General features: G+C 37.3%; 1 protein-coding gene across 1 annotated transcript; it reads left to right on the forward strand.

Annotated features, from left to right (window-relative positions):
* Positions 1-26,423, forward strand: LOC107289237 (phosphatidylethanolamine-binding protein 4-like). The gene is made up of 3 exons (XM_015817962.1): positions 1-44; positions 7,413-7,529; positions 25,698-26,423. The coding sequence occupies exons 1-3, from the start codon at positions 23-25 to the stop codon at positions 25,787-25,789; spliced, it is 231 nt and encodes a 76-aa protein (XP_015673448.1). The 5' UTR covers positions 1-22; the 3' UTR covers positions 25,790-26,423.

Genomic DNA, 26,423 nt, shown 5'->3' on the forward strand with positions numbered 1-26,423 from the left:
TGCTGATTTGAAGACGGGGAACATGCAAGGTCATGTATTAGCAGGTAAGCAGGAGCCCTCAATACTTCCTAAGAACTTCTGTGTATCGTTCGGTATCTGTTGCAGAGGCCTCTATAGTTGTATAGGAAGTATGGATCCCTGTTCATGTGTGTGATTGTGTGATCTTGATTGCCTGCAAGTCAGTGAAGGCCAGATCCACTCAAAGCACATCAAGATGAATCCCATTGCTCACTGTCATTCAACAGCTAGATTTTTTTTGGGTCTTTTAAGAAACAGGGAAATTGTAAAACTATTCTCTTACATAGGAATGATCCCAAAACACCTCATTTTCCCCCACCTGAATCTTTTTTTTAAAGCATCAGGTAATTGTGATGCTGCTGCAAATTATTTTAGTCTCTTGTGCAACCTAACTGAAGTTCATGCTGAGGTGTGACACCACCAGCACAAAAGCCATTCCCAAATTCCACCTCTTTCAACTGATTTCATGAAAGAGCATCTCCTATAGAAAAGGAAGTATTTATCTCCACATGGTAACAGATTGGAAAGAGACACTTACGCATTTCACAGGATTTATAATGTCCAAAAAGCTACTTCTCCAATAGAAATGAAGTAGGTATGGTCATTAGAGCAATTTCCATATAAAAACACTGCTGCAGGCAGGCAGGAGATGGGGAAACCCCATTTCTATGTTTGATAAATAAACATTAAACTATATTCTGGCTATTTGTACTGAAGGATGGGTGTGTTTGCTCTGTTCTTGATGTAGTGTGACTGGGAATGTGCTGGATGCACACTAACCTGGAAATTACCCGCAGTAATTTTCCAACAAAACCCATCTATTTTACATAGCCAATGTCTGCCCTGATTTTCAATAATACATTTAAAAAACTCCTAAGTATGAATAACAGTATTTTGCATATTTTCCCCTCATTATACTTTTCTGTCTGCTTCTGCTTTCTTTACCTTACATTACAAATACCTTAGGAATTTGTTTTGCTTTTAAAAATGCAGGTAACATTCAGTAAGGTAAACATCTAACTCAATATTAGAGCAATATCAAGTATTAAACAATATATGATCATTTCAAATTAAAAAAGAAAAACTATTGTTGAATAAATAACAAAATCTGTGTAAAAGGTAAACATGCTGATTAGTAGATTGCCTTTTCAAAAATGTCTTGTATGTAATCCTTCATATAAAACTTTTTCCAATTTTTTCAAAATAATTCTCTTAATAATTCCTCATGCCTGATTCTTCCATAAAGATAAACATTAGTGAACCTCAGTATCAAAATCTAATCTACAACCCAAAAGGTCCAAATATGTCTAGCTCTTTTCAATCCCAGAAATAAAAAAATCCTTTTTATTATGCATTGATCCATGTAATTGCCAAGATCTTTGTGGAAATAAGTAATCTTTCTAACGAGGCCCACGGGTATTGGTAGCATACAAAATTTTCATTCCACATAAATATAGCCAATAAGAAGGAAGTCCAGTGATACATTTGAAAATTTGTGAAGTAAAATTAAAACCACCACCCTCATCAAAAGATAATCTCAATTTAGCCATAGATGCAATACATTGCAGAGTAAAATACAAATACTGTGCCTATTATGGCCACTGCTAATAAAGGGACTGGAAAAAACTCAAGAGGCATGGTCTGTATATTTGTCCTAATTTGCTTGAACAGAGTGCACCATCTAAATTTACATCTTGCTTAATGTAAAAACAGCCTGGTTTTTCCAGCTAGCAAGGAACTTGTACACTTTGCCTAACCATGGAGATTGGTCTGAGTAAAACAAGTGGATTTTGTATTGACGTAAAGGATTGGAGGTTCAGCCATTGTTTATTTGCTTGTTCATGCCATCAGTCCTTAAGTGAGTCTTAAGTGCAGTTCAGCTCCAAATCTGATTTGAAGGGCTGCAACTTTCTCCTGTATTTCATCAAGACTGTAACTAAATGTAGATTCAAAGCTTAAACATCAGGGGTTTTTTTTTTCTTCCCTACTCCCACCCCCATTTTTAAAGTATTTTCCATCTGGTCCAAGAAAACAAAAAAAACCCAAGAAACTTTGAAAGCTTGCACTGTATTTTATGAACTTGTTTTGCCTATTCAAAACAGATTTGCTGATGGCATTTTATAATGTAGTAGCAATAGATTCTGAGCTTGTTTAAACAAGCAGGGTGTTGAATTTTAATAAATATGTCCCTTCTTAAGGTAGCATAACAAAATTCTGCAAGTTTTTACTCTATTTTTTTAAATTCAACTTTAGAAGATGCTGCCTTAGCTTTCAAAAACACTACTGCATAGATACCATTGACCTCCTTGTAAAAATGAGACCCCAATAAACTGAGAACCAACCTATGGGTTCTCTGAAAGATGGCAGAGAGAATAGCTTTGAAATGTCCTGTGCAGAATAGTATGGTTAGGCTCTGTGTGACAGTTCAGGTTCCAAGATTTCCAGAGAGGGAAGATAATAACAGGAAAGATTCCTAGGACTACAGGCTCAGAAAATCCAGGAAATTTCAGCGTCGGACCAGCAAATCAGAAGAATCATTTCACACTCAAGCTGGACAGCAGATTGTGACTTCTTCTTTATCTTACACAAAAAAAGAGCCATCATTATGCAATAGGTATACTTTTCTATCACAGAAAAAGCAAAGTATTTCCTACTCTTACCTCCTATAATCTTCCGCATCTAATTCTGCTTCCCAAAGACTATTTTTTTCTAAGTTCACACACATAAAGTGAAAAGCAGAAAGGTGGTTTCTACATTAAAGAGAAACCCAATCTGGAATGAAGGAGGAATTTCCTGAGAGTGAGAACAGTTAATCAGTGAAATAGCTTGTCTCCTGGAATTGTGGATGCTCCCTCATTGGAGGTTTTCAAGAAAGTATTGCACAACCATTTATCCTGGATGGTATAGGATCTACTGCCATGGCAAGGGGTTGGTCTAGACCAGGGGTAGGCAACCTTGGCTCTTTTATGACTGGTGGACTTCAACTCCCAGAATTCCTGAGCCAGCATGCTCAGCTTGGAAACCTCTCCCTTTCCCCTCAGCGTGGCTGGCTCAGGAATTCTGGGAGTTGAAGTCCACCAGTCATAAAAGAGCCAAGGTTGCCTACCCCTGGTATAGAAGAACTCCAAGGTCCCTTCCAATCCTGTTACTCTGTAAAGTAGACATAGATTATACTTGAGGTCCTCAAAACGTCCAGGTAATAATGAGTCCATCAATGCATTCTTTGATGTTTAGTGCCTCCTGCTTATTCATACTGCAATGCGAGATAGCATATCCTTAACCTTCAACAATATCTTTGGGTCTCATATGAGCCCCAGATAAACTCTTAGAAAATACGATTTAAACTGGCCATAGCCTCCTGCTTTGTTTTCTGCTGCATGGATACGGTGTGATAGGCCATATCCATCATGTCAACCATTTTATTGTGGGAGTGCTGAAAATATATTCTTAAAATTCCAGTGTCACTGGCCCCACCTGCAAGGCTTTTACATCAGCTGGTGGATTTGCAGGACTGGACAATCATAAGAAAGCTAAGGTTTTTTGGCTCATAAAATTTTGAAGTGAAAAAAGTGCATCAGGAAGTGAATCTGTGATAGTTACATTCGAGAAGAAAGAGTACCACCTCCCACCCACCCCTTTTGATTAGGCTGTGAAGAATTTTATCTCTTCAATTTCTTTACATCATCTTGTCTTCTTGAATCCAATCTGAAATGCCCTTTGAGCTAAGATTGGGGTTTTAAACCATTAAGGAGCATCTGCATACATAATAGCTCTGCTTGATATTTGATTCTTTTTTTTCACAACACAGAGGGAGGGGAAGCCATCAACCCACTGGTGAGGCATTAAAGATTGACAGCAAGTAATACCCTGATTTCATTTACATCTGAGCTCTTCAGAAATTAAGTGTAGTTTCCTCTTGCTGGTTCTTATGGCAACCTATGCAATTGATAGAGCATATGGAAGCTAAACTAGCTAGAAATGTTGAGATGATTGAAGTTGGAACTTGACGGGGAGGTCTGGATTCCTGCTTTCTAACTAACATCTTGTCAGGCAGGAATGTATGTTTTAAGCCCCTGTCATGGTCAAATGGATGCTATCAGAGGGAAGCTATTGTATAGTTTGCCAGTTCTGCAAAAACAGAAAATAGTGCTTTTATGAACCCTACAGCAACCAGTTGCTATCCTAAACTCAAACATTATGGTAGTGTTGTGACTTTATCTTTAATTAGTTACAGGCTTAGAAGATCCAATTCCCAATACCCATCCAGCCATGGATCTTACCAAGTTTAGGCCAATCACTCTCTCTCAGCTTACTCTACTCTACAGGGATGTTATGAGAAAGGACCTGGGTCAAAAGTATGATAAAAATGTAAAAAATAATCAATGCTGGGGAAAAATAAATATTTGACATATCTTATCCTGCTCTTTCAAGGAAATTTGTTAGCTTAATGAAAAGTATTAACTTAATTTTTTTTTCCTCATCTAAATTGTTAGTGGAGCACTTTTAAGATTTGTGTTATCTATAATAAAAACTCATCAGTTAATTTAATATTTAAGTATATCAATAGCTTAGTAGCTTCATACAGTATTTCCATATCCTATGTTTGGGTATCTTATCAGCTTAGCAGTTTTTTTAGTTTTAATTCTTTGGTATTCTAGTAGCTGCATTTATATCCTATTTTAATTTTATCTTTCTTAATTTGTACAATCTATTTAGAATGTTTCCTTTTATCTTCTTATGAATCTTTAAAATGTTATGAACTTATAAGAGTTAATAATAAAAATAATAAAAGGTACAATTAATATAGCTACTGGCTGTGTTCATGGGCTAAAATTGAACTAGTTGGTATTATATGGATCGCAAACGGGTGTATGGCTCATTGAGTTGAGGTTGGTAAAATGAGGACCGAGATTGTTAGGGGCAAGATGCTGACTTTGTAAACAGCTTAGAGAGAACTAACAAGCACTGTGAAGTGGTATATAAATCTAAGTGCTGTTGCTATCTGAATCCACCCAGCATAGTTAATTCCATAAACCATGATTTCTTTAACCATATATCAATGTACTGTACAAAAAAGCCACTCTCCTGATGCAGTCAGAGGATATGTTTGCATGACATTTTTATTCACACAACACACTAGACCAAAATGTGTAGATAGTTAATTGGCCATTCAGTCTCTTTTGCTAATAGTCATTGCCTCCTAGTAATAAGTAATCATTTTCCTTTTTAAAAGCCGTCTCTATATAATGCAGCACTATTCACAAAGGTCAGACTCATGTAACTCTATGATATATGGATAGCTTTAAACGTTAGCATTTCTATAGCTGTATTCAAATCATATTGAGGCACAAATTGGCAACCACATTATAACCTAGGATGAAATACAAACTCAGCCTATATGATTAGCTGAATGCTGAGTATATTGGATTACTGGGTTAATTAATTAAACCAGATTACATTCCCCAGGGAGAAATTAATGTAAAAATGGCCTATTTTTCCCAATATATTTTTCTCTCTAATCCAATTGAAGAGAAGCAAGATGGGGAAAAAATATTCATTTCTCACCTCCAAATTATTCTTTTGCAAGGCTACTTTGGCCCAAAGTTGAAACTTGGAGAGTTCGGGTTAGTAATGAAAAAATGATGGGAAGAAAGATATTAAAATAATTCCCCACAGGTCAGAGAATTATGGTGATAAGAACATCAATGCATTAATTATCTGCTTTTTCATTAAAGGACAGTGTTTAAGGTGGCTAACAAGAGTAAAATAAAAGGCCAACACAAATGAAAACATTATTGAAGCATCATTAAAACAGAGGATTGCACTTATACAGGTCAGCAGCCAACCCACTACACACACCCAAGGTTTGCCTGGAATTCTTCAGTTGGGGTCTCAATCCAACGTAACTAAGTTACAGTATTCTTTATTCGTTTATTTAGATTCACATTTATACCTTCCCCTCCACAATTACATATAGACTTTCAACATTTAAAACAATAAAAATTAAAAATACAAAATCAAGAGTCAGAAAATGTCATACTATTGATTATATATATTTCTGGATCAGGATCAGGGATGTCGTGTGCAAGATATAATGTTGTGAAGATTGTTCTCCTTCTGGGGCCAGTTCCAGTCAGTATTGGTAGGAGATAAAGGATCTTGTGAGTTGTACTGCCTTATAGGTTTCAGATTGCAATTCAAGACAATGATTATCACCTATAAAACCTAGCACGGCTCAGCTGGGTTAGTTGTGAGACTACCTATCTCCAATTATTATCTGCCTCTACTACAAGAGCTGATAGGTTGACACTCCAGGTCCTCTCTGTGTAAGAATGCCATCAGTGGGATCCAGAAAACATCCTTTTTTTGTGTGTCCTGGTGCCTGCTTTTTGACAAAGCATGTCCCACCCTCTCCTGCCTCCCAAGATTCTGGTGACCCAATCCAATCAGCCCTCCTTAAGTTTTTAAAACTTGGGTTTTCCCCTGTGAACTGGGTTAGGGCACTGAGAATCCTTCACTTATAATTTAGAATACGTCATGTTTTTCAATCTCGTTTTACTATTTATTATTTAGCCTGTTTTTATCGCATTGTGTGTTTTGCCTTTATTGTTTATCTTGTTTTGTTTTTAATCCTATATTAGCCACACAGAATCCCATATTGTGAGTTATTTTATTGCAAGAAATATCATGTGAGCATGATAGCGAGAGGCAGACAAACTGGAATAAGTCTAAAATTAGGTAGTGCTTTGGGGCTTGCGTGTCATCCATCTGGAAGATGGGTTAGGAGAGGTAACAAGAGGTGGATTTGGAAAGAAAAGGAACTAATCTAAGCTTGAGTGGTTGGGGAAACCAGGTGAGTTTAAAGGGAGTTTCTTTCCAACAAAGACAAGACAAGCACATTCTCGCAACTTGATGGCAAACAGCCAGATAAAGAGAAAGGGTGGCAACGTGTTCAGAGATTTACACACACACCAGGTGCTCTAAAGAAAGATTGAAATCTATACCATCAATCCTCATTTGCTTCCATCATTATATTCCTTATTAGGAACGTTTAATAATGCCTCTCTAAATAGGGATCGCAGTTGAAGAAAATAAAGAATTCTAGTCCCTACGTCTGGTGTAGTGTATAAATGCAAACAAACTAAGAATTATAGAGCTGTAAAAAAAAAATATCCCTCTGAGAAATAGAAGAAAAAAAAAAGTCTCAGCAAAACTATAAGTCAAAGAGGCCCGGTATAGATAAATTCAACAAATAAAATGGTTATTAAGAAAAAAACAATAGGCTCATTCCTTTTCCAAAGTGGCTGTGTCTCGATCTTAGATAAATGTTTTAAGGGGGCGTATACGCACATATACAACCAGCATTTTATTTTACTTTTATTTCTGGTATCCAGACTACCTCCGGCCCACACCACCCCCCGAAAGTGGTTACCACCGCTACCAGTTCCTCCTCTATGAACAACCAGCTCGTGAAGCGGTATCCTTGAATCCAGATGAAATTGCATCTTCCGGTGAGAAACTCCTTTGCCGGTTTGGCAGTTCAAAGGTGTCCTTAGTTCTTTTGGGTTGATTTTTTTTTTCCAGTCTGCTTCAGCGTAGTTAGAATTCCCCATAGGTATCTGTTTGTGAATATGATGAAAAATGCCCCAGCAGGGGGCATGGCTTTGCTTCAAGCAGGATGGATATTTACTTGACAGTGTGGGAAATATTTGTTGCTGCTGCTATTACCAAAGTAAATTCGCATGTCGACTCTGTAAAGGTGACCAAGCAATCATAGAGTTGGATGAGTCTCAGAAACAAACAGCTCAAGGTGCTTTGTTTAGAATATATAAAGCACACCGGTCCCCAGATAAGGTGGACCTATACAGATAGGGATGCTTTTCAGTGGAGAATGGTGATCAGAGCTGAGGTGGCAAAGCTTTGGTGGCCAGTGGGCATGTGCTGTTGTTGTTACGGTTATTCTTTGAGGGACACAATCAAAAGGGACACGATACTGTGACTGCATGAAATGAGTAAGGAAGGCCTGTATTTCTGTGGATGGCATGGGTAGAAGGTACAGAGATGCTAAGCTTCTTGGGTGTGCTAAGCCTAATTAAAGACTTAGCTGGTATTTTATTTTATTTTATTTTATTTTATTATTTTATTTTATTTTATTTTATTTTATTATTTTATTATTTTATTATTTTATTTTATTTTATTTAATTTATTTTATTTTATTTTATTTTATTTATTTTATTATTTTATTTTATTTTATTTTATTATTTTATTTTATTTTATTTTATTTTATTATTTTATTTTATTTTATTTTATTTATTTTATTTTATTTTTTTATTTTATTTTATTTTATTTTATTTTATTTTATTTTATTATTTTATTTTATTTTATTTTATTTTATTTTATTTTATTTTATTTTATTTTATTTTATTTTATTTTATTTTATTATTTTATTTTATATATGGTGGAAAAAGTTAGGAAATAACATTGCCAAAGGTTTGTTGCTATACTTCACTGGTAAAGTGTATTCAGGATTTGGGGACCTCAAAAGAAAAAGCATCCAAAATGTGTAGGGCAGCTGGCCGACTCTGCGAGTTGAAGTCCACATACGTTTGTTGCCAAGTTTGAGAAACACTACCCTAAAAGTAGGCATGCTGGCATACATGCTTATGTTTTAATGTCTGAGTAAAGGAGGAAAGGTGTTAGAAAAAATGAATGGACCTGAGGGATATGAACACCCTTCTTTGAATTCCTGGGAAAGGAAGGTGGAAAGGCATCAGGAAGATTGGTGGGTGGTTGAGTTGAGCAGCAGAGTTGAGGCTGGGAAGATCAAGGAACTGGGCAGGACTAGAAGGTAGAGGTTGAAAAGAGGAAGAGGGAGGGAAGCTTCTGAAATGATGGGATGTCCAGGCTAGCAGATATGTGCCAGATTCCTTTCCTCCACCCTAGCTACTGCCCCAGTCAGCACCAGATGATAGAGCAATGAGGAAACAAAAGGTTCTTTAAAGTTGGCACCAGAACTGACGTGATAAATTCAAGCAGACATGCTAAGCAGAAAGTATACCGCATGCCTGGCAATACAGAATCAAGTTTTCCAGCTCTGCTGATTCTGCTGTGTTCAGAATCAAAGCCTACCTGTGATTATTTGATTAAGTTTCCATAGTGTAGTAAGCCTTGGTTTCTTCCAGCCACAATTTTTTAAGCAGCCACATTGACTGCATTCAAGCTTCATATTAAACAAATAAAAAAATCACTCTTCCCCTTATGGCTTAGTATGACCGAGCCTTTGAGCATCAGTGGACTCAATCACTGGGTTATGTAGGAGAACACTATTAGTAATCCAGCTGCGTGGCAAACCTATTTAGGGTACATATTTACTTTCCATTTGCATGTCAATTGAGAATGGGTGGAAAAGAAACAGCCAGGCTGAAAGACAGATTATGGTGGCAGCAGATGTAAAGGTGAGGAAGATCTCAGATACTGTGAAACTGAGAATAGTCTTTGCTCCTGTATCCAAGAGCGTTAGGAGTTTCATTGGTGACACCTCAGAGCTATCATGCATGTCAGGCAATGAGATAAAAATCAGGAATAATAAGATTTGGCAACTGAGTTGCACAAACAGTCTTCAAACAATGTTAATAAAATAACAGCTCTGCTGAGCCAGGCACGTTCTTAGCATGGAGGGACAACTAGTCTCCCAGAGGTAAATGCTGCTTTAAGAATTATTTGCTCAAGTGGAATGTCAAAAGAGAGATTCAGGAATAAGAATGCCTCGCCCATGGCGACATGACACTACACAAGAAGTACCAAGCACCTATTGAAATCAGTTTATGGAGTCAAAGAAACAACAGGTGCACAACATTCTGCTTTAAGAAGTATAATTCACATTATGGCTGTAAAAAAACTGAGCACGCTCTTTGAAAGCAGTTGAAAGCAGTGAGAGAGGAATGAAATTTCCCAAATGAATTTGTCCTTCTTTGCCTGTTTGTAAACCAATGGTATATATTACAGCTGACAAGTCCTCCAAACGATGATGATGACACAATGCAAATTGGATTAGATGATGACAAGAGCCCCTTTCTAAGGTCTGCTGGGGGTAGATAAAATATAGTCAGGAGTCTGCAGCTCTGTCCCCAACTACATAGTTATGGGGTGTGCAGAAGACGTATCCTCAAAGAGGTCACTAAGTTTGGGCCTCAATGAGTGACCTATTCAACTGACTACAGTACTATGATAGTATATACCAGGGGTGTCAAACTCGCAACGTCACGTGACGTATCGTGATGTATCACAACTTTTTTTCCATTGCCGACAATGGGGTGGGCGCGATTTCGGCATGACTCATCCGGCCCATGGGCCGGCAGTTTGACACCCCTGGTATATACTGTAGTGTAGTATACGAGGAGACAATTGCTTCATTGTTCTTAATGTGTGCATGTATAAACAGATACACATGAAAGAGGAGGATTCTTGTGCTTTGAGAACCTGTGTTTGGTCTCAGGCCTGGGGTGGTGTTTTATTATTTGTTAGGGCCCCTGTTTCATTTTGTTTTATTTATAAAAAAAATTGTATAAAATTACTTTAGTATGGGCTGACTGATTTGAAGTTTTTATCTGTTTTTATGTTTTTGCTAGTTTTGTAGGCTACCCAGAGTCCTTTGCAGTTGAGCAGCGAAATGCAGATAAAGATAGAGAGACTAATGGACAAATAGATAGATATGCTGGGCTACACAAACAAAAATGATGCCAAACATCAAAGCAAAATATTAAGTTATTGATAGAAAAATTGCAAAAATGGTACACAGATAAAGGAGGAGGAGTCAGTCTTTATCAGGTGCACCAGAGGAAATATCCAATAGGTTTCTGTGAGACTCACACAACCACATTCCACACAACATATTGGTTATCACACCAGCAGGTGTGCTATCTGAGGAAAGGATTGTAGTATTTTCCAAGTATGAATTTGTGTGCTTTGTGGCAGGATTGTTGCATATGCTTTCTATACAAACGTTAACGCTGTATTAACTGTCAAAGCACAAAGTGTATAGTAAATGAGAAGAATGTGTGCAAGACATATGTAATAAGTATATAACAAGAGAGGGGAAAAATAAGTTTCCCATTCTGGCAATTGGACAGAATTCATTATTTCTCATCTTGACAGGTAACAACCTTGGATTATGATTTCCTGGTTATGATTCTCAGATGCTTCAACTTTATTAAAATAAGTAGCTGTTGGAAATTTGTTTACTTATACATGTATTTATATAACTAGCTCCAAATTTATATAATAAAAAATTAACCCATGCAATTACAAGCATTTCTGAATAGATTCCATAGTTAAAATTCCAAAATTAATGTGTTAAAATCTCAAATCCTTAGAAAAAGAGGAATTCCTTAGCACAGGACTGAAAAGATAAGTATATAGGTACAGTAGCAGTTAGCTGCATGCAGGAAAGGTCTCAATCAAAAAAAAAAAGAGGATGTATTCTAAATATGACTACGTTTGCCTCGATCCCTCGTTCAGAATCACCGAAGTAAATATTTAAAATATTGTTAAAATTGTTTGTACAGAGCTTAACATTTAAAAAAAAATCTTAAATGAGCCTATGTTCTTTCATAAACACAAGTGATTCTTGCATAACCAATTTTGTCTTTAAGTTATCACGAGTTCAAGACCAATGACTACTGGCTTCTATGTAGATCCATGGGAGAATTTCCTACTGATTTGTGGGAGTTATTATAAAACAAGGGTGGGGTCTCCAGATTTAGTTGAAGTTTGGTCCCAGTGTGTCCTTTTCCTTAGGGAAGCCATGGAATAAGTCCCAATAGTACTCCAATCAGGAAAGGGATGTTCTGCACAAATGATTCTGTAGAAGGTAAGGGATGTGCTTCTATATGACCACTTTGATGGTTCTTTCAGTGGGATAAATCTTCAGGAAAATATGGCAGTGGAGGGATAGGGAAGAACAGGAAGTTTTGAAAGAAGAGTCTCCCCACTTCACAGTGTCCAGATGTGCTGGCCAAACAAAGCTAGATTACGCTTTTGCATCAGGGATCTCATATTTTTCTATTTGTTCTATTCATGGGTTTTTTAAAAAAAAATATTCCAGAACTCTGGTCAAAGGCAAAGCGATAGTGGTAAAACAAACTGGGTGTGTTTGAGTGTTGCTGTTGTTTTTGTATTACTTTTGCTCTTAGTCTCTCAGGGTACCTGATCAAGTTCTCTGGAACCCTGGGGTTCTACAGAACACAGTTTGAAATGTCCAGGTTTAAACAATCTGATCAATAGTTTTTGTGCTATCTTGATCAGTAACCAATTTCAATATCTGATGAAGTGTTCCATAATTAATATGCAAAATGCCATAAAACTCTTTGTTGCTTTTTCTGGCAGGGAAAAAAAGAACTCTAACTTGGCTGCCATTCTAGAAACTTTAATTAAAAACAAATTCAGTGAAACAATTTTTATCCAATTCAGACATTTCCTGAAAATATGACATTAACAACTGAAACAGAAGCTTATTTTCAAAGGAAAATTTAACACGTCTGATTAAAATACTGTGAGAGCAGAATTAAATAATACACTGGGATCAAGTCTCTGACAAACTACCACCTTGCTGTACACAGCCAAAGATCTAAATTGTTTCAGGGGTAAAATCAAAGGAAAATTTAAGTTACCTGATTTAATGGGGATGAGGAATAGGATATTTTAAATTGTAACAGTTCAAGGCCACGGAGGAATCTAAGAGTTAAAGTTTTCGGAGCAATGCCCAGAATGTGGAGTAGGCAGTCAGTGTATTGACTTAAGTTCATGCTGAAATCCAATCTGATATAAGTAGAGTATTGAGTTGCACTAGCAAAACTGATCATTAGCCAGAAGCACAATTATATCTACTGTAAAGATAAAATTGCAGCTAAAATGTAGATAGCCTGAGGTTCCAAGAGGGAAGGGTAGGATAAAAGTATCATGAATTCCATATAGTATTCTTTTTCTTCCATAGTTTCTAAAGCATTCTATGTCTAGTCTTCTTATGAACATAGCTTCAAAGATAGCTTTCCGTAGAGCACAGTGCTATTAGATATAAACAACTTTAAATTAATTCAGTTGGGAGCTTCAGACAAAGGTCTGATTTTTGCACTTCTGATGTATTCAATGATGATGTGGTCCTAGAACAAGAAACAAAAGTGCATTCAAGTTAAGAGAGTTGAACTTGATATCCTAGTTCAATCCCATGTATTTAGGAAGAGGTGTTCCACATTAGGATTACTTACCACAACAATGCTTTTTAGTTTAGAACCCTTTCCTTAGTATTAGCGAGGTTTCTGAAAGCAGAATGACTGATTCCAACAGTCCTTCTATTTTCTCTTGGTCTAAAATTGTGCAACCACCCAGCAATCCAATTTAAAGGAAATCATGAATCTTAACATAGTGTATTGTTAATTACCTCACTAAAATTCAACAAGTTTCAGGTGACTTCTGTGCAATTTCCTTTTCTTTCAATCCTACCTATACATCTGTCTTTGTGACAATCTGATTTGGAAAGTGCTCAGTTCTGTGCAGGTCAACGTCAGTGGCTCCAAAAACATTATGAGAAAAAAAGAAATATTCTTTTTTTCTCTCTCCAGGCCTTGCATACAGACCTATATTGGGTTTGTCCTTGAATTCTCCCCTATTTAAAACAAAAAAAAAATTCAAACAAGTACTATACCATTTTCTTACAGAAAAGCTACTTCAACAATTTTATCATTTAGCTTTCTTTTAGCTACATTTAAGTCTTATTTAAAATTATGACATCGTTTCAGCTTCCAGGCATATGGGTCAATTATATTTTATGGCTGATTGTTCTCTGCTATCATTTTCACGTCAGCTCACTATTTTACTGAAGTGATCTCCTCTACAGTAAGTGTCTTAAATACGAGTGGTCCATGATTCATCAGTTCACACATTCCATTGTTAAACCATCATTAAGTTTCTGTAAATATTGGGTTAGCATGAAGTCACCCAGGGAATCCAAAATCTGAAAAAGAAAAAATGCTCAACAAATAAATAAGCAGATTCACACATTCTATATCTTTTTGTATAATTTGTTCGTTCAGCAGCACATTTCAGCTGGTATGAAATATTGTTTAATACTGACACAAAAACATTAATAGTGGCAAAACAAACCATTTAAATAAAAATGACCACACAATGGCCATTTAGACTTCAACCGATCCAAAAAACATTTGCTTCACAACCTTGTGCCCAAACCTAAATCCCAAACTTGCATACTTTGCTAACGTTACTGGCAATCCATTATAACATTTCAATCACCCATCCAAAATATATTTAAATAGCAATTAAACCTTTCTTAGGGCTCTCCATAACTCAGCCAGACTTTAAACATAAATAAGCATAATCAAACTGATTTGATCTACTGTATATTAGGAGCAGCATCTCCCCCAAAATGCTACAGAAACACAGATCAAACTTTACATATTTCATTGTTGCTTTTTAGACATAAAATATACGTTGGATTAACCACATGAATCCTAGATCTCGCTAATTAATGAAGAGGAAGACCTATGCTGCTTGAAAAAGTTGTCCCATAATTAGGGCACAATTGTTATTTAATTATTCCATCTGTAGCTTATTATGCTTCTACCAACTCCTTGCCAGCTAACTTCAGCGGATTGTGATACTCTTTATTTTCCTAGATAGATCTGAAAAATTTCAGATAATTGGCCACTTACACTATAAGACAGTGCACCACATTTTGTTGCAATGTGGCTAGGAATTTTGAAAAAAAAAATCACTTTGTAGTGTGCTAGTTGGCTAAAGCATAGTGTCACCTCCATGTACGCCCTTATTGGCACAGCAGCCAAACAGGAGAGGGACAGACTTCAACAGATAGTTAGGACTGCAGAAAAAAAACAAACACAACCAGCCTGCCTTCCATTGAGGATCTGTATACTGCACAAACCAGAAAGAGGGCTGAGAAAATATCTACAGATCCCTCACATCCTTCTTCAACTCCTCTCCTCAGGCGCCCGTATAAAGCCTTCCATGCCAAAACAACGAGACATATAGTTTTTTTCCCCTCATGCCATTGCTGAACACTTAATTCCCACAGCACACTCTCATTTCTCTTCTTTTCCCATCTTTTATGATTTATCAGTTGTTGTTTGTAACTTATGAATAATGATTGTAACTATGATGATGACCTATGACCTATTACTTGCTGTTTATGTGTACAGTGTGAGCTTATGCACTGGAGACAAATTCCTTGTGCGTCCGATCACACTTGGCCAATAAAGAATTCTACTCTACTCTACTCTACTCTACTCTACTCTACTCTACTCTACTCTACTCTACTCTACTCTATATACCCTGAAGACAAGGAATAGGAAAAACATCATACATATACTCACAAATACACAATTAAATAAAAATAAAAATCTGTTATCATCCAGAAAATTTTTTCAAGAATTTATTTATTTTATTCAAATTATTTATATATATCCACCCATCTTATATCAAACTCTGTATAGCTCCCAGTCAATCAAAAAGAATGGAATCTATATGACACCTTTTTATGTGCTGGGGGGGTAGGCAGCTGTGATCATTATTAAGAGACTGCTATAAGTTCAGATGCAAATTTCAGATATCAGAAATTTCAAGATCAAACTTTTGGAAAAGGCAACCCAAAGAGTAATGCAGTATTCAGGTTTTGTATTTTAGGTGGCATTATCACAAGATGTTGCTCTTCTTGTGTATCATTTGCAAACTGCGAGCTGTTACCTTTGGAGCTCTTTTCTAGAACTCTGGAAAAACAGAATCTACCTGTATTGTGAATTTCTAAAGCAGGGTCAGGATTCTGACCTTCAACAAAGAGGCCCTGCTGCTAAAACACTTGATGGAAGATTATTTTTAGCTGTTTTGCTGCTGAATCATACAGCTCTTCTGAGAATTTTATGCCAAATTCTCAAAGCAGTTTTATGAGAGTTTGTTGTTTCCTAGTTGACCTGATCATCCACCATATGGCTCATCCCTTGGATTTCAGATGAATGTTGATTCACACCATTCAATCTGTAAAGAAGCATTTTACTCTTCCATATCTCTTATTATTTGTATATCAGCAAAGGCAGGAGGTAAAAATCCTAGGCTGGCTCTTCCACCGTAAATAGAAAAATCAAAAAGTATTGGAACCCCTGGTTGAAAAATCCTGCTGCGACAGAGAAGACATGATTCCTGCTTAAAAGAAGGAACCTAAAGTCCTTTCTTCATTTGTCACATTCAGGAAACAGTCAAATTTACTAGATGGGAGGGACATGTACTCAACATTGCACTGCAAGTTGTATGTAATCTTACATACACACACACACACACACACACACACAAATGCTGCATGAAGTTAATAATTTATGAGATCAGTCTAGAAGAAGCAGAAGCAGCAGCAACCTGAAATCCTCAATTCTTTCATTCCAGTCATGGAAGAACTGATAGTGGTATTAAAGAGACGCACGTGGTTCAATAACGTGAAGGTTTATCAAGACTTTTGAGCCATTCTTGTTACTTTAATCCCTCATAGGGCAACCTACAGACTGCAGGTCCCTCCCAACTCTGTTATTCTGAATTACCTTTTTTTTTTAAAAAAAAAAAAAAAAACCTCCATCACGAAAGCAACATTTGAAGAAGTGATGCCATTTATTTATTGGCTAGATTGATATCCTTTCTTTCCATTCAGAACACAAGGTATTCCCTCCTCGGTTTTCCCCTAGAGCCATCTTCCTATCAAGTAGATTGACTTGAGAGAGAAACAGACGACACCAAGCTGGTAGGAATAGCCAACACTCCAGAAGACAGGCTTAGGATACAGGAGGATCTGGACAGACTTGAACACTGGGCGCTATCTAACAAAATGAAATTCAGCAGTGAAAAAAGTAAGGTTCTACATTTAGGCAAGAAAAACCAAATGTTACAGGTATAGTATAAGGGGTACCTTGCTCAATAGTAGTAACTGTGAGAGGGATCTCGGAGTCCTAATGGACAATCACTTAAATATGAGCCAGCAGTGTGCTGCAGCTGCCAAAAAAGCAAACACAGTGCTAGGCTGCATTAACAGAGGGATAGAATTTATCTATCCCTCTGTTAATGCAGTGCCTTGGTAAGGCCACACTTGGAATACAGCATCCAATTTTGGAATACGGCATCCACTTGGAATACGGCATCCAATTTTGGTCACCACGATGTAAAAAAGATGTTGAGACTTTAGAAGGAGTACAGAGAAGAGCAACAAAGATGATTAGGGGACTGGAGGCTAAAACATATAAGGAACGGCTGCTGGAATTGGGTATGTTTAGTTTAACGAAGAGAAGGACGAGGGGGGACATGATAGCAGTGTTCCAATATCTCAGGGGCTGCCACAAAGAAGAGGGAGTCAAGCTATTCTCCAAAGCCCCTGAAGGCAGGACAAGAAGCAACGGGTGGAAACTAACCAAGGAGAGAAGCAACCTAGAACTAAGGAGAAACTTCCTGACAGAACAATTAACCAGTGGAACAACCTGCCTCCAGAAGTGGTGAATGCTCCAACACTGGAAGTTTTTAAGAAGAGACTGGACAGCCATTTGTCCGAAATGCTATAGGGTTACCTGCCTGAGCAGGGGGTTGGACTAGATGACCTCCAAGGTTTCTTCCAACTTTATTATTATTATTATAAATGGATTCCAGAATTACCAAAACAGCTTCCATGGCTGAGGATGGACTTGAATCAGACTCTCCCTGATTTTTAGTTGAACCCCCTGGTTTCAGCCCCCTCCCTTCTTTATCATGTCTTCCAGTATTTGAGGGGCTCTCACAGAGAAGCCCTCGAGCATTAAACAAGAAGTAACAGGTGGTAAATCATTAAGGAGAGAAACAACCTAGAACTAAGGAGAAACGTCCTAATGGTGAGAACAATTAATCAGTGGAACAGTTCGCCTCCCAGAGTTGTGGGTGTTGCATCTCTGGGCATTTTTCAAGAAAGAATCCCCCCTCAAAAGTAATGCCGATCTTGCCTGATTGTACAAGTAGGTAGCCATAATTGTGCAATCTTGCCAATATAAATTATATTGTGATGAATGTTTAGTATAGGTTTTTTTTTTTCCTAATTTAGTGCTCCGTTATGCTGTCTGAACATGGTTGGAATTTAGGCATTCATATTCATTTTGAGCCGAGTATGTCCAGCTACTAACATATAATACTATCTGGCTTCTTCTAAAATTCATAAATGTATGCATTTCTATGCTTTCCTTCCATTCCTTCTAGAGAATATGAAATTAAGGCTAAGTTCTTTTCGTGTTTTTAGCATTCACCAGAGCTTAGGAATCCCATTTTATACAAAATAAACCGGATCTCTCAAGGGTAGTCTCAGAAAGCCTTCCTTAAACTAAAATTCAAATGACCAGAAGAGGGCACTCAACTCTGGACTGTGTTGGTTTTTTAATTTAAATACTTGGTTAAATCAGTGGCAAATGGAAAGAGGAAAGTGACAGTTAAGGAAGTTTAAAGGCAAAAAAAAAAAAATACTTGAAGAATTACAGCAATTATCTTTCATAAACCTCTTAATAAGAAATCCTGTGAGTTTTATTTTCTGGAGCAGGAGCATCTATATGCATTTGTATCTATTTTTTGATAATGTGAGTTGGCACACTCAGCAGCTGGGAGTAAATCAAATAAATGAATATCAGTTGAAGTGACATCAGCTGATAAGAGAAAGGATTTTAAAAATCTAGTTACCAGAATCACATTAATACTCCTTTTGATATCAACCCCAAGCCTGCTAATAACAACATAATTGTATGAATATGAATAGATTGCTGAAGCTATGATGGCATGTATATATTGACAAAGAATATAATTTATATCTACAGTTTGAGGGTCATCTTCATTTGAAGTGATTGCTTCAGATACTGCTTGACCTGACTTCATAGCTTAGCTTTAAATGCACTAGGTGCTGTATATATGTGCTAAATGTATTACAATAGCAGTTTCCAGACTGGAAAAATGGGAGCTCTATGGTAGGATTGCTTCAAAAGCAAACCCAGGAAATATTAGGAAATACCCTGTAAATTGAAACCACTACTTTGAAAATTAGGATATGCTCAAGTATGACATATGCATAGACCTATTTGTTAATTTTGCTCAGTGAGAAAATTTGATAATAACACTATCAGTATGAGAACCTGCTACTTTTATGGGACTATTTCAAACCTTCAGACTCTTGAGCCTAATGGGCATATTTAGAATTTTGAGAAAAATCATGGGTATTCTCCCCCAAATGACTGCCAAAGTACTATGACCAGATTCCTCCTTCCCAGCTGGAAATTGGGTGAAGCAAAGAAAAATAACTTATCCAGGAATCTAATTTGAATTGCAGAGTTGAAGTTTGATTTCCAAACCACTTTTTAAAATTTTGCCGTTCTCCCTTCCAACATCCATGACACAGATTAATTGATGAGGTGTAGAGACAAGTAATTAGGCCAAGAATTTGACTAGAAGAATGAGATGAAATAATCAAATCACACGTTGGCACTATGAAGCCCAACAATAAACACATTTTACCAAAGAAAATTTTTGATTTCCATACAAATATGCGTTGACAAAATATCCACTCACCAAAGCCAACAGCTTACACGTACATATACAGCTGCACAAAATAAATATATAATTAATAAAGAGAAGTAACAGATAATTGCAGACAGGCCAAGCTCCTCACCACCCCCATTAATCCTCAAGTTGTAGGCAGATACTACTCACAGATTACTTTTTAATTTTCTGCAGATGGCTGGGTGCACTTCGAATGACATGGTAAACTGCAGCTGCTTAATGGCTGGTGTTTTAAGCTGGATTTTTACTTTGCATCAAGCTGCATTACCAGTTCAAGAAGTATATATACACATAAAGCCATGCACTAAAAGGGGAGAAAACCTGGTACGTGCTAAAATTCATTAGCATCATATTAGACACTCCCTAATTAGCACAGAAATATACAAAGTTCTCAGATGTTTAAGATTCCAGCATTTAAGATTCCCCAGGAGAATCTTGGGGGGGGGGGAGTGTAAAATGTTATAATCAAAAAGAAATTATATTTTTCTCTTATGTTTAGTTCTTAGGGTCAGACATAGTCACTTTCTTATTATTAGCATCTTATTATTATACTAAATGTGAAATGCTGTATGAATTTAATATAAAGCAGACTTTCTTGCTGTACAAGCATAGTGCTTTGAGCAGTTTACGATTGGCTATTAAAGTTCAATAAAAATGCAGTTCACCACAAACTATAACTGTAAAGCTTATTTCATCCTAATTTTGGGATGCCTGCAGGTAGTTCTTCTATATAACCCGATATTTCTGCCAGTCCAATAAGGTGTGGAGACTTTAAAGGTTCCTAGGCATTGAGAAGAAATGCATTGATTGTCCAAGCATCCCTCCAAAATTAGTCTTTGCCTAAACTTACCAGCTGCCTTCTCAGTAGGGGTTACCAGTTGGCCGGTCTTGTCTTTTGAATTAAATGAATGGAACTGCAAGATGAGTGTGTTTAGCAACATAATCAAAAGTCCCTAAGACTCTGTGGCTATTGTTAACAGCAAAAAGGATTCCCGCCTACTGCCACTGGGACATCATTAATCTTGGCAGAAAACCTTTAGGACCCCTTTCACCAAGAAGAGCCCCAGTTAATAAGGCAGATGAATTATAAGATACAAACTGTGCTGATATCAGTGCAAAAAGATGGCTCTAATTTTTCTCAGTCTTTCTGCCATATCTTAAATTAGAATATCATGGCCTGCAAAGCCAGCCTTCAGGCTTAATAAAGTGGCCTTGAATTTAGGCAGTCAGATGCAGTAAATCAGGGAGCAAGGTGGTTCAAATGACTTCAGGTTTATTGCATGCTAATGCTGTCTACAAAAATCTGAACTACTAATGGTCAAGGTAAATTGGTTGTATATAAGAGTCAATGGAACTGAAGGTGGACTGGGCTTAGACCTCTTGTGGGTGTGAAGGGACTTGAGACTAATGACGTGCTTGACCCCTCCCTCAGGCTCAGTCTAGTCATCTCCTACAATTAGGTCCATACTGAACTGGAATATCAAACTCATAGGAGAAAGTTGATGCAACATGAACTAACGGAATGCAACTGGATTGGGGCAGGACTGTAAACCTTATTCAAGTCCCATGTGCTGACATACACATTCCACACTCATATCCTGTTGCTTCTCCCTGGCAGAGCAGAGGGGTATGCCAAACCATTAGCTTGTCCTCTGAAGATTCTGACATATTCAGCCATTCAAACTTCTCCCAGAGTGGAAAGTGAAGAAGATCATGAAAGAGCCACATCCCTCCACTATCACCTTTTCTTCTCTCACAAGTTGAAGGTAGTCATTGCAACTTGGAGCCTCCTCTCTTTGGATAGGCTTTCTGATTTAGATTTAGATTTCCCAGGATTTTTTTCTAAATCATTCCAGTAGATTCTGTAAGTACATATAGTTCTCTGCTATAGAAAGAGGCCTCCAGCTCATGGTGAGAAGCAATAGTTATAAAGAGGAGTGTAGTGACTACACCGGCCCACATTATTCCTCATTCTGTAAGTCATTTGCACTCACAAAATAGGATTAGAGTCTCAAAAATAACAAGGCGTTATTGTTATAAACAGCACTGCAATCATTGGGAATTGTTGGGAAGAGAGAATGTGAATGTGTATATATAAAGTGTGTGTGTATGTATATGTGTATGCATGTGTGTGTGTGTGTATAATGGCAGGGTATAAGATGCAGGCAGGAACAACATACATTGGACAGCACAATCAAGTAGCTGGTATTGTGTGCATGAACATCTGCACAGTGTATGGGCTAGACCAGGGGTAGGCAACCTTGGCTCTTTTATGACTCGTGGACTTCAACTCCCAGAATTCCTGAATGACCTGGCATTGCATAACTTGTACTCTCCCAATCAAAGCGGCCTCTCAAGTTCCATGATTGCACTTCACTTTGTGCATGCAGGGGTCAGGAAGCACAATCAGCTGTAGAGCAGGAGCTTTGCTCTCCTTTACAATAGTGAAACTGCAGCAGCACCTCAATCGTCAGCTTCTTTGCTCTTGAAGACTGTTGACTCCCAAGCCTCTAAGCATGTATGAACTTGCTCTTCAGCTGGTTCTTCCTTTAAGTCGGCTGCATCACCCCTTGTTCTCTAATGGATCTATTGCCTTGGAGGCAGCTGATGAAGCAACTGCAGTTTGCTAATGCTTTTGCAAGAGCTGCAGGGTCACTTTGTGCTGTTTATTAAACCCTAAGATTTGAATTTAGATAAAACGGGTAGCCTTCCCAGCTAAATGACAATTGCAGCATTACAAGGCAACATGGGCGAGTCCAGGTGGGGCCCTAGCAATCCAACAGTTCCCTACCAAACTGATCCTCCGTTTCCATCTTAATCCTGTGTCATGGTTGGATCAAATCTCTTTCATTCCCAGAATACATACATTGCTTTGATGGCAGTTTCTGTCCCATTGTCCTTAGATCTGAGACAGCAAGCTAGTTTAGGAAGCCTGGGAAAAGCCACTAGCAGACTCTGTGTATTGTTTAGCAGAGAAACAGAAACAGCCAGAGGGTGGAGGAATCACGCCACTAATTTCTAGCACATGGTGTCTTAGGTAAAGTAACACCTTTACGGGGACTAATCGAGAAGCTACAGAATATACAGTAAACTTTGTAAAGTTCTTCTTCGCCTACAAATTATATTAAACAGAAGCACTCTGGACATGGGTGCTGGGGGAGTGAGGAGAAAAAAAACTCCAGTGTGAGCCATTTTATGTAGAAAATGTAGAATTAAATTTGTTTTTGCATCAGATTCATGAGATAGGCTTTTGGTAGGAAGAAGCCTGTGTGATATTAGTTAATGGGCCTCTTACGTTTAGACTCTAATGCTGAATCCATTTACTCTTTATTTATTACTTCTGTAGCAAAAGAAATTGTGTAAAATACTTCTGAGATTGAGTAAGGATGTTTTGACTGTTTTCAGTTCTATTTAGGACAGCATTTATTTTTAACTATTTTAATTGTACATTTCAGTATTATACTATAAACCACTCAGGGTCTATTGGAGCGGGCGGTCATAATATAAATAAATAAATAAATAAATAAATAAATAAAGAAAGAAAGAAAGAAAGAAAGAAAGAAAGAAAGAAAGAAAGAAAGAAAGAAAGAAAGAAAGAAAGAAAGAAAGAAAGCACACTACTAAAAGTTAGAAAATAGGGCAAATCAAGAACTCCCTCCAGTAAGAGCACAGCTTCAAACACAAAACAGTGATCTGTTGTGTTTCCAAAGCGTCGTTCGTTGTCTTGACACAACATTTCCCATCCAGTAGTAAAGAGATGTATCAGAACTGCTCACAGCTATAGCTTCTTGGGTCAAACACTGCTTGATCAACAAGGAATCTATTTTGCTCCACAATTGATAGAGTACTTTCAGAACTCCCAAGAAGCACAAAAGGACAGCAAGTTTGGGAAAACTGTTACCCTAAATGTACTTTGGTGTGATCCTTCTGGCTCTGCTTACATATTCATGAACAGCCAAAGATGGAGTATATAGTCAGAATAAAAACATAACCTCAGTAAAAAAAAACAACCTATAATATATCTGTGTCTTGTTATGAATGGCTAGCATGTCAAACTCAGAAAGTATAATTCTCTGCAGAAGTTAGAAGAGAAGCCCTTGTGTCTGTAGTACCAGACCTGGACTGGAAGGAAGATGCCATTGTTAGTGCTTCTGTTCCATTTACTTTTGACTTAGAAACACATGTGGACACACGCATATGTATTCATGCTGCCACCACAGTATAAATTCTCCACAGCATGTAGCAGCAAAGATTTCCTGTTGCAGGTTAAGAGACATGAAACTCATTCTTGTTTCTTAGGGCTGTAAATTCTTGTTTTCCTTTGGTTCTCAGGCCACAGCATTCAAAGTTTGCAGAAATTCTTCCTTTTAAAAATTTATGTTTGTCCTCTTTTCTCATAGCCAGTCAAAAAAAACCAGCAGTTTGAAATCTAGCAGAAAAATATTGCTGTGGAAACAACTGGACACACACGGATGTGTGGGCTCAACTGAGTTTTAGAACAGTAACGAAATATGCTGTACGTAAGGATGTAAGTTTAGATTCTAACATAGAGAAGAGTTATCAAAAGGGAGGAACTAATCATCAACAAATAGGCTTTGGAACAATAAGAAACAGTGAGCATCGAGAGTTTAATCACACGAAATTGACGGTTGCAGAAAGAAGTCTCTCTTCTTATTTTCTCCACCAACACAGTCCTATGGATCTGCAGGGATTTCCTGAACTGCTCGAAATGGACTGTGGAAAACTACAAGAAACTTTTCTTCAGAATTCACGTTTTAAGTCATAGGATTTAAAATAGGATAAAATTAAACATCTTGTAATATTGAATGGATCCGTGGATTTGGATGGCTTTGAATTGACATTTATTCCACCTTCATTTTCAGGGAGCTGGGAAGCTCTCGTTTGCTATGTTGGTAGTAGCAAGCAGGCATCTCTAAGGAGTTTGTTATCCTTGCTTCAAACAAAGCCCAGTTGAATCTGTTTTTATTCATGCTTTAAGCAAAACATTATTAAGTCAGTTTATAGATAATTAAAATAAAATAAAATGCACTAATAATAATACATAATAATAATACATCACCATCTGTCAATTGCAAAAGGCAGCCTTACTCAGAACAGTTTGCATTCTGCAACAATATCTTTAACACCATCGGGAATCGGTGTCTGCCTGCCCCAGGTCTTTGGAAGGGACTGGATAGGTGGATAAAAATGCCAAGCCCAGTCTGAACATCTGTCTGTGCAATGAACAATAATTGGTTAAATTTTTATGCCACCCAATTCCCAATGACTGTGAACACTACATAGATATGGTGTATTGTAAAAATCCCTTGATACATATGCAGTATACAGATGTCCTTGGAAAATAACTGGACAAGAATGCTGAGAATTCTTTTTCATAGATCTCATTCATTTGTCACGGGGAAAATATATCTGGTCGTTTGGAGTCAATAGTGACTTGGTGGCACATAATATCTCATTCATAGACCCATACATCCTCTCACATCCTAAAAGCAGAGTGAATGACAACTGAAGTTAAAGGCCAGCATCTAAATAATCTAGTGGGAAATTTGTTTGCTTTCCTCTTCATAATTCTGTTGGGCCTGATGTAATCAAGGCATATAGGCCAAAATGTGAACATTTTATAGTGTCAGACCAGAAAGACTGGCATGCACAGTCCAAGGATATGTATGTTGAAACATACTACACACCTATCTAGGTGAAAATGCAATTAATGGCCACAAATCAATACTACTTTTCAAACAGACCCAGTGATTTGAAACTTCAACATTTAGAATGCATAGGAGAACAAGATTCTGATTTTAGAGATAAAAGTTGTGGTTAGAAGAAGCCAAAATGTTATCTCAGCTATATCTTCACACAGTGGGTTTGCCTCTTTTCCAATGTACGTTTCTTTTCAACCAAGCTCCATACATGGAAAATTTTTACCAGCAAACAAACAGCACATGGGAAAGATTCACCTAATTTCCCATTGAGTAACTGCATCACGGGCCATCTCACTTCTAAGAGTAAAAGGTTTTTAGATCTTTCTCTTTCCTTTCCAGGTTCCTGGAACATAAACAACTTTGTGGATCGGTTTCATCTTGGAACACCTGTGGCTTCAACCCAGTTTATCACTAAGGATTACCATGACTAGCAATAGAAGCACCTGGAGTACAAGCACCATTGCTCTCAATGATTTATCTTGCTTTCTTCCCTATGGAGCAGACGAGCGCTCCAAATCTTTCTCTTCATTCAGCAAGCATGGGTTGGATTTTTGCATGACCAACAGGCTTTATAGAGCTGGCTATGATATTTCTTTTAGGATTCATTATACTTTTTGACTGGCATTAATACAATAGCATAGTCATCCCCAGCATTCTACCACACATATCACAGAAAATGTAGTGCATTCACTGCAGAGCTTGTATGGCCTTAAAATTAAATATGTATTCTAAATTCCTCTCATATTAGCTTGGAAGCAAAGTGACAATATAGCCACCAATCTATAATCGTACCTTAAACAATGAAACATTGCCCCTTACCAGCTCAGAATATTCTCCCCAAGGAATTTTTAACTATTGAAAGATCCATAGCCTACTCATGACCAACAACTACAACCAGCCTTTTGTTTTAGATAGTTAATTGACATCAAATACTCTTTTGTGGCACTTCCATTCATGATTTCCCTTCCCAGGCTACATATTCTTTGCAAGTACGCATCCATGTTTCACCCTTGAACTAATATCTGCCATTTATTGCAGCATTCAATTAAAAATAGCGTTTCACTC

This window comes from Protobothrops mucrosquamatus, unplaced genomic scaffold, assembly GCF_001527695.2.
Source record: "Protobothrops mucrosquamatus isolate PMUCROS unplaced genomic scaffold, P.Mucros_1.0 scaffold659, whole genome shotgun sequence".
NCBI classification, from domain to species: Eukaryota; Metazoa; Chordata; class Lepidosauria; order Squamata; family Viperidae; genus Protobothrops; species Protobothrops mucrosquamatus.

Coding starts and splice junctions, on each gene's coding strand:
- LOC107289237 (XM_015817962.1), top strand. CDS start 23: ATGCAAGGTCATGTATTAGCAG. Junction 45..7,412: donor GCAAGGTCATGTATTAGCAG/GTAAGCAGGAGC, acceptor TCTGGTATCCAG/ACTACCTCCGGCCCACACCA. Junction 7,530..25,697: donor AGATGAAATTGCATCTTCCG/GTGAGAAACTCC, acceptor TTTCCTTTCCAG/GTTCCTGGAACATAAACAAC.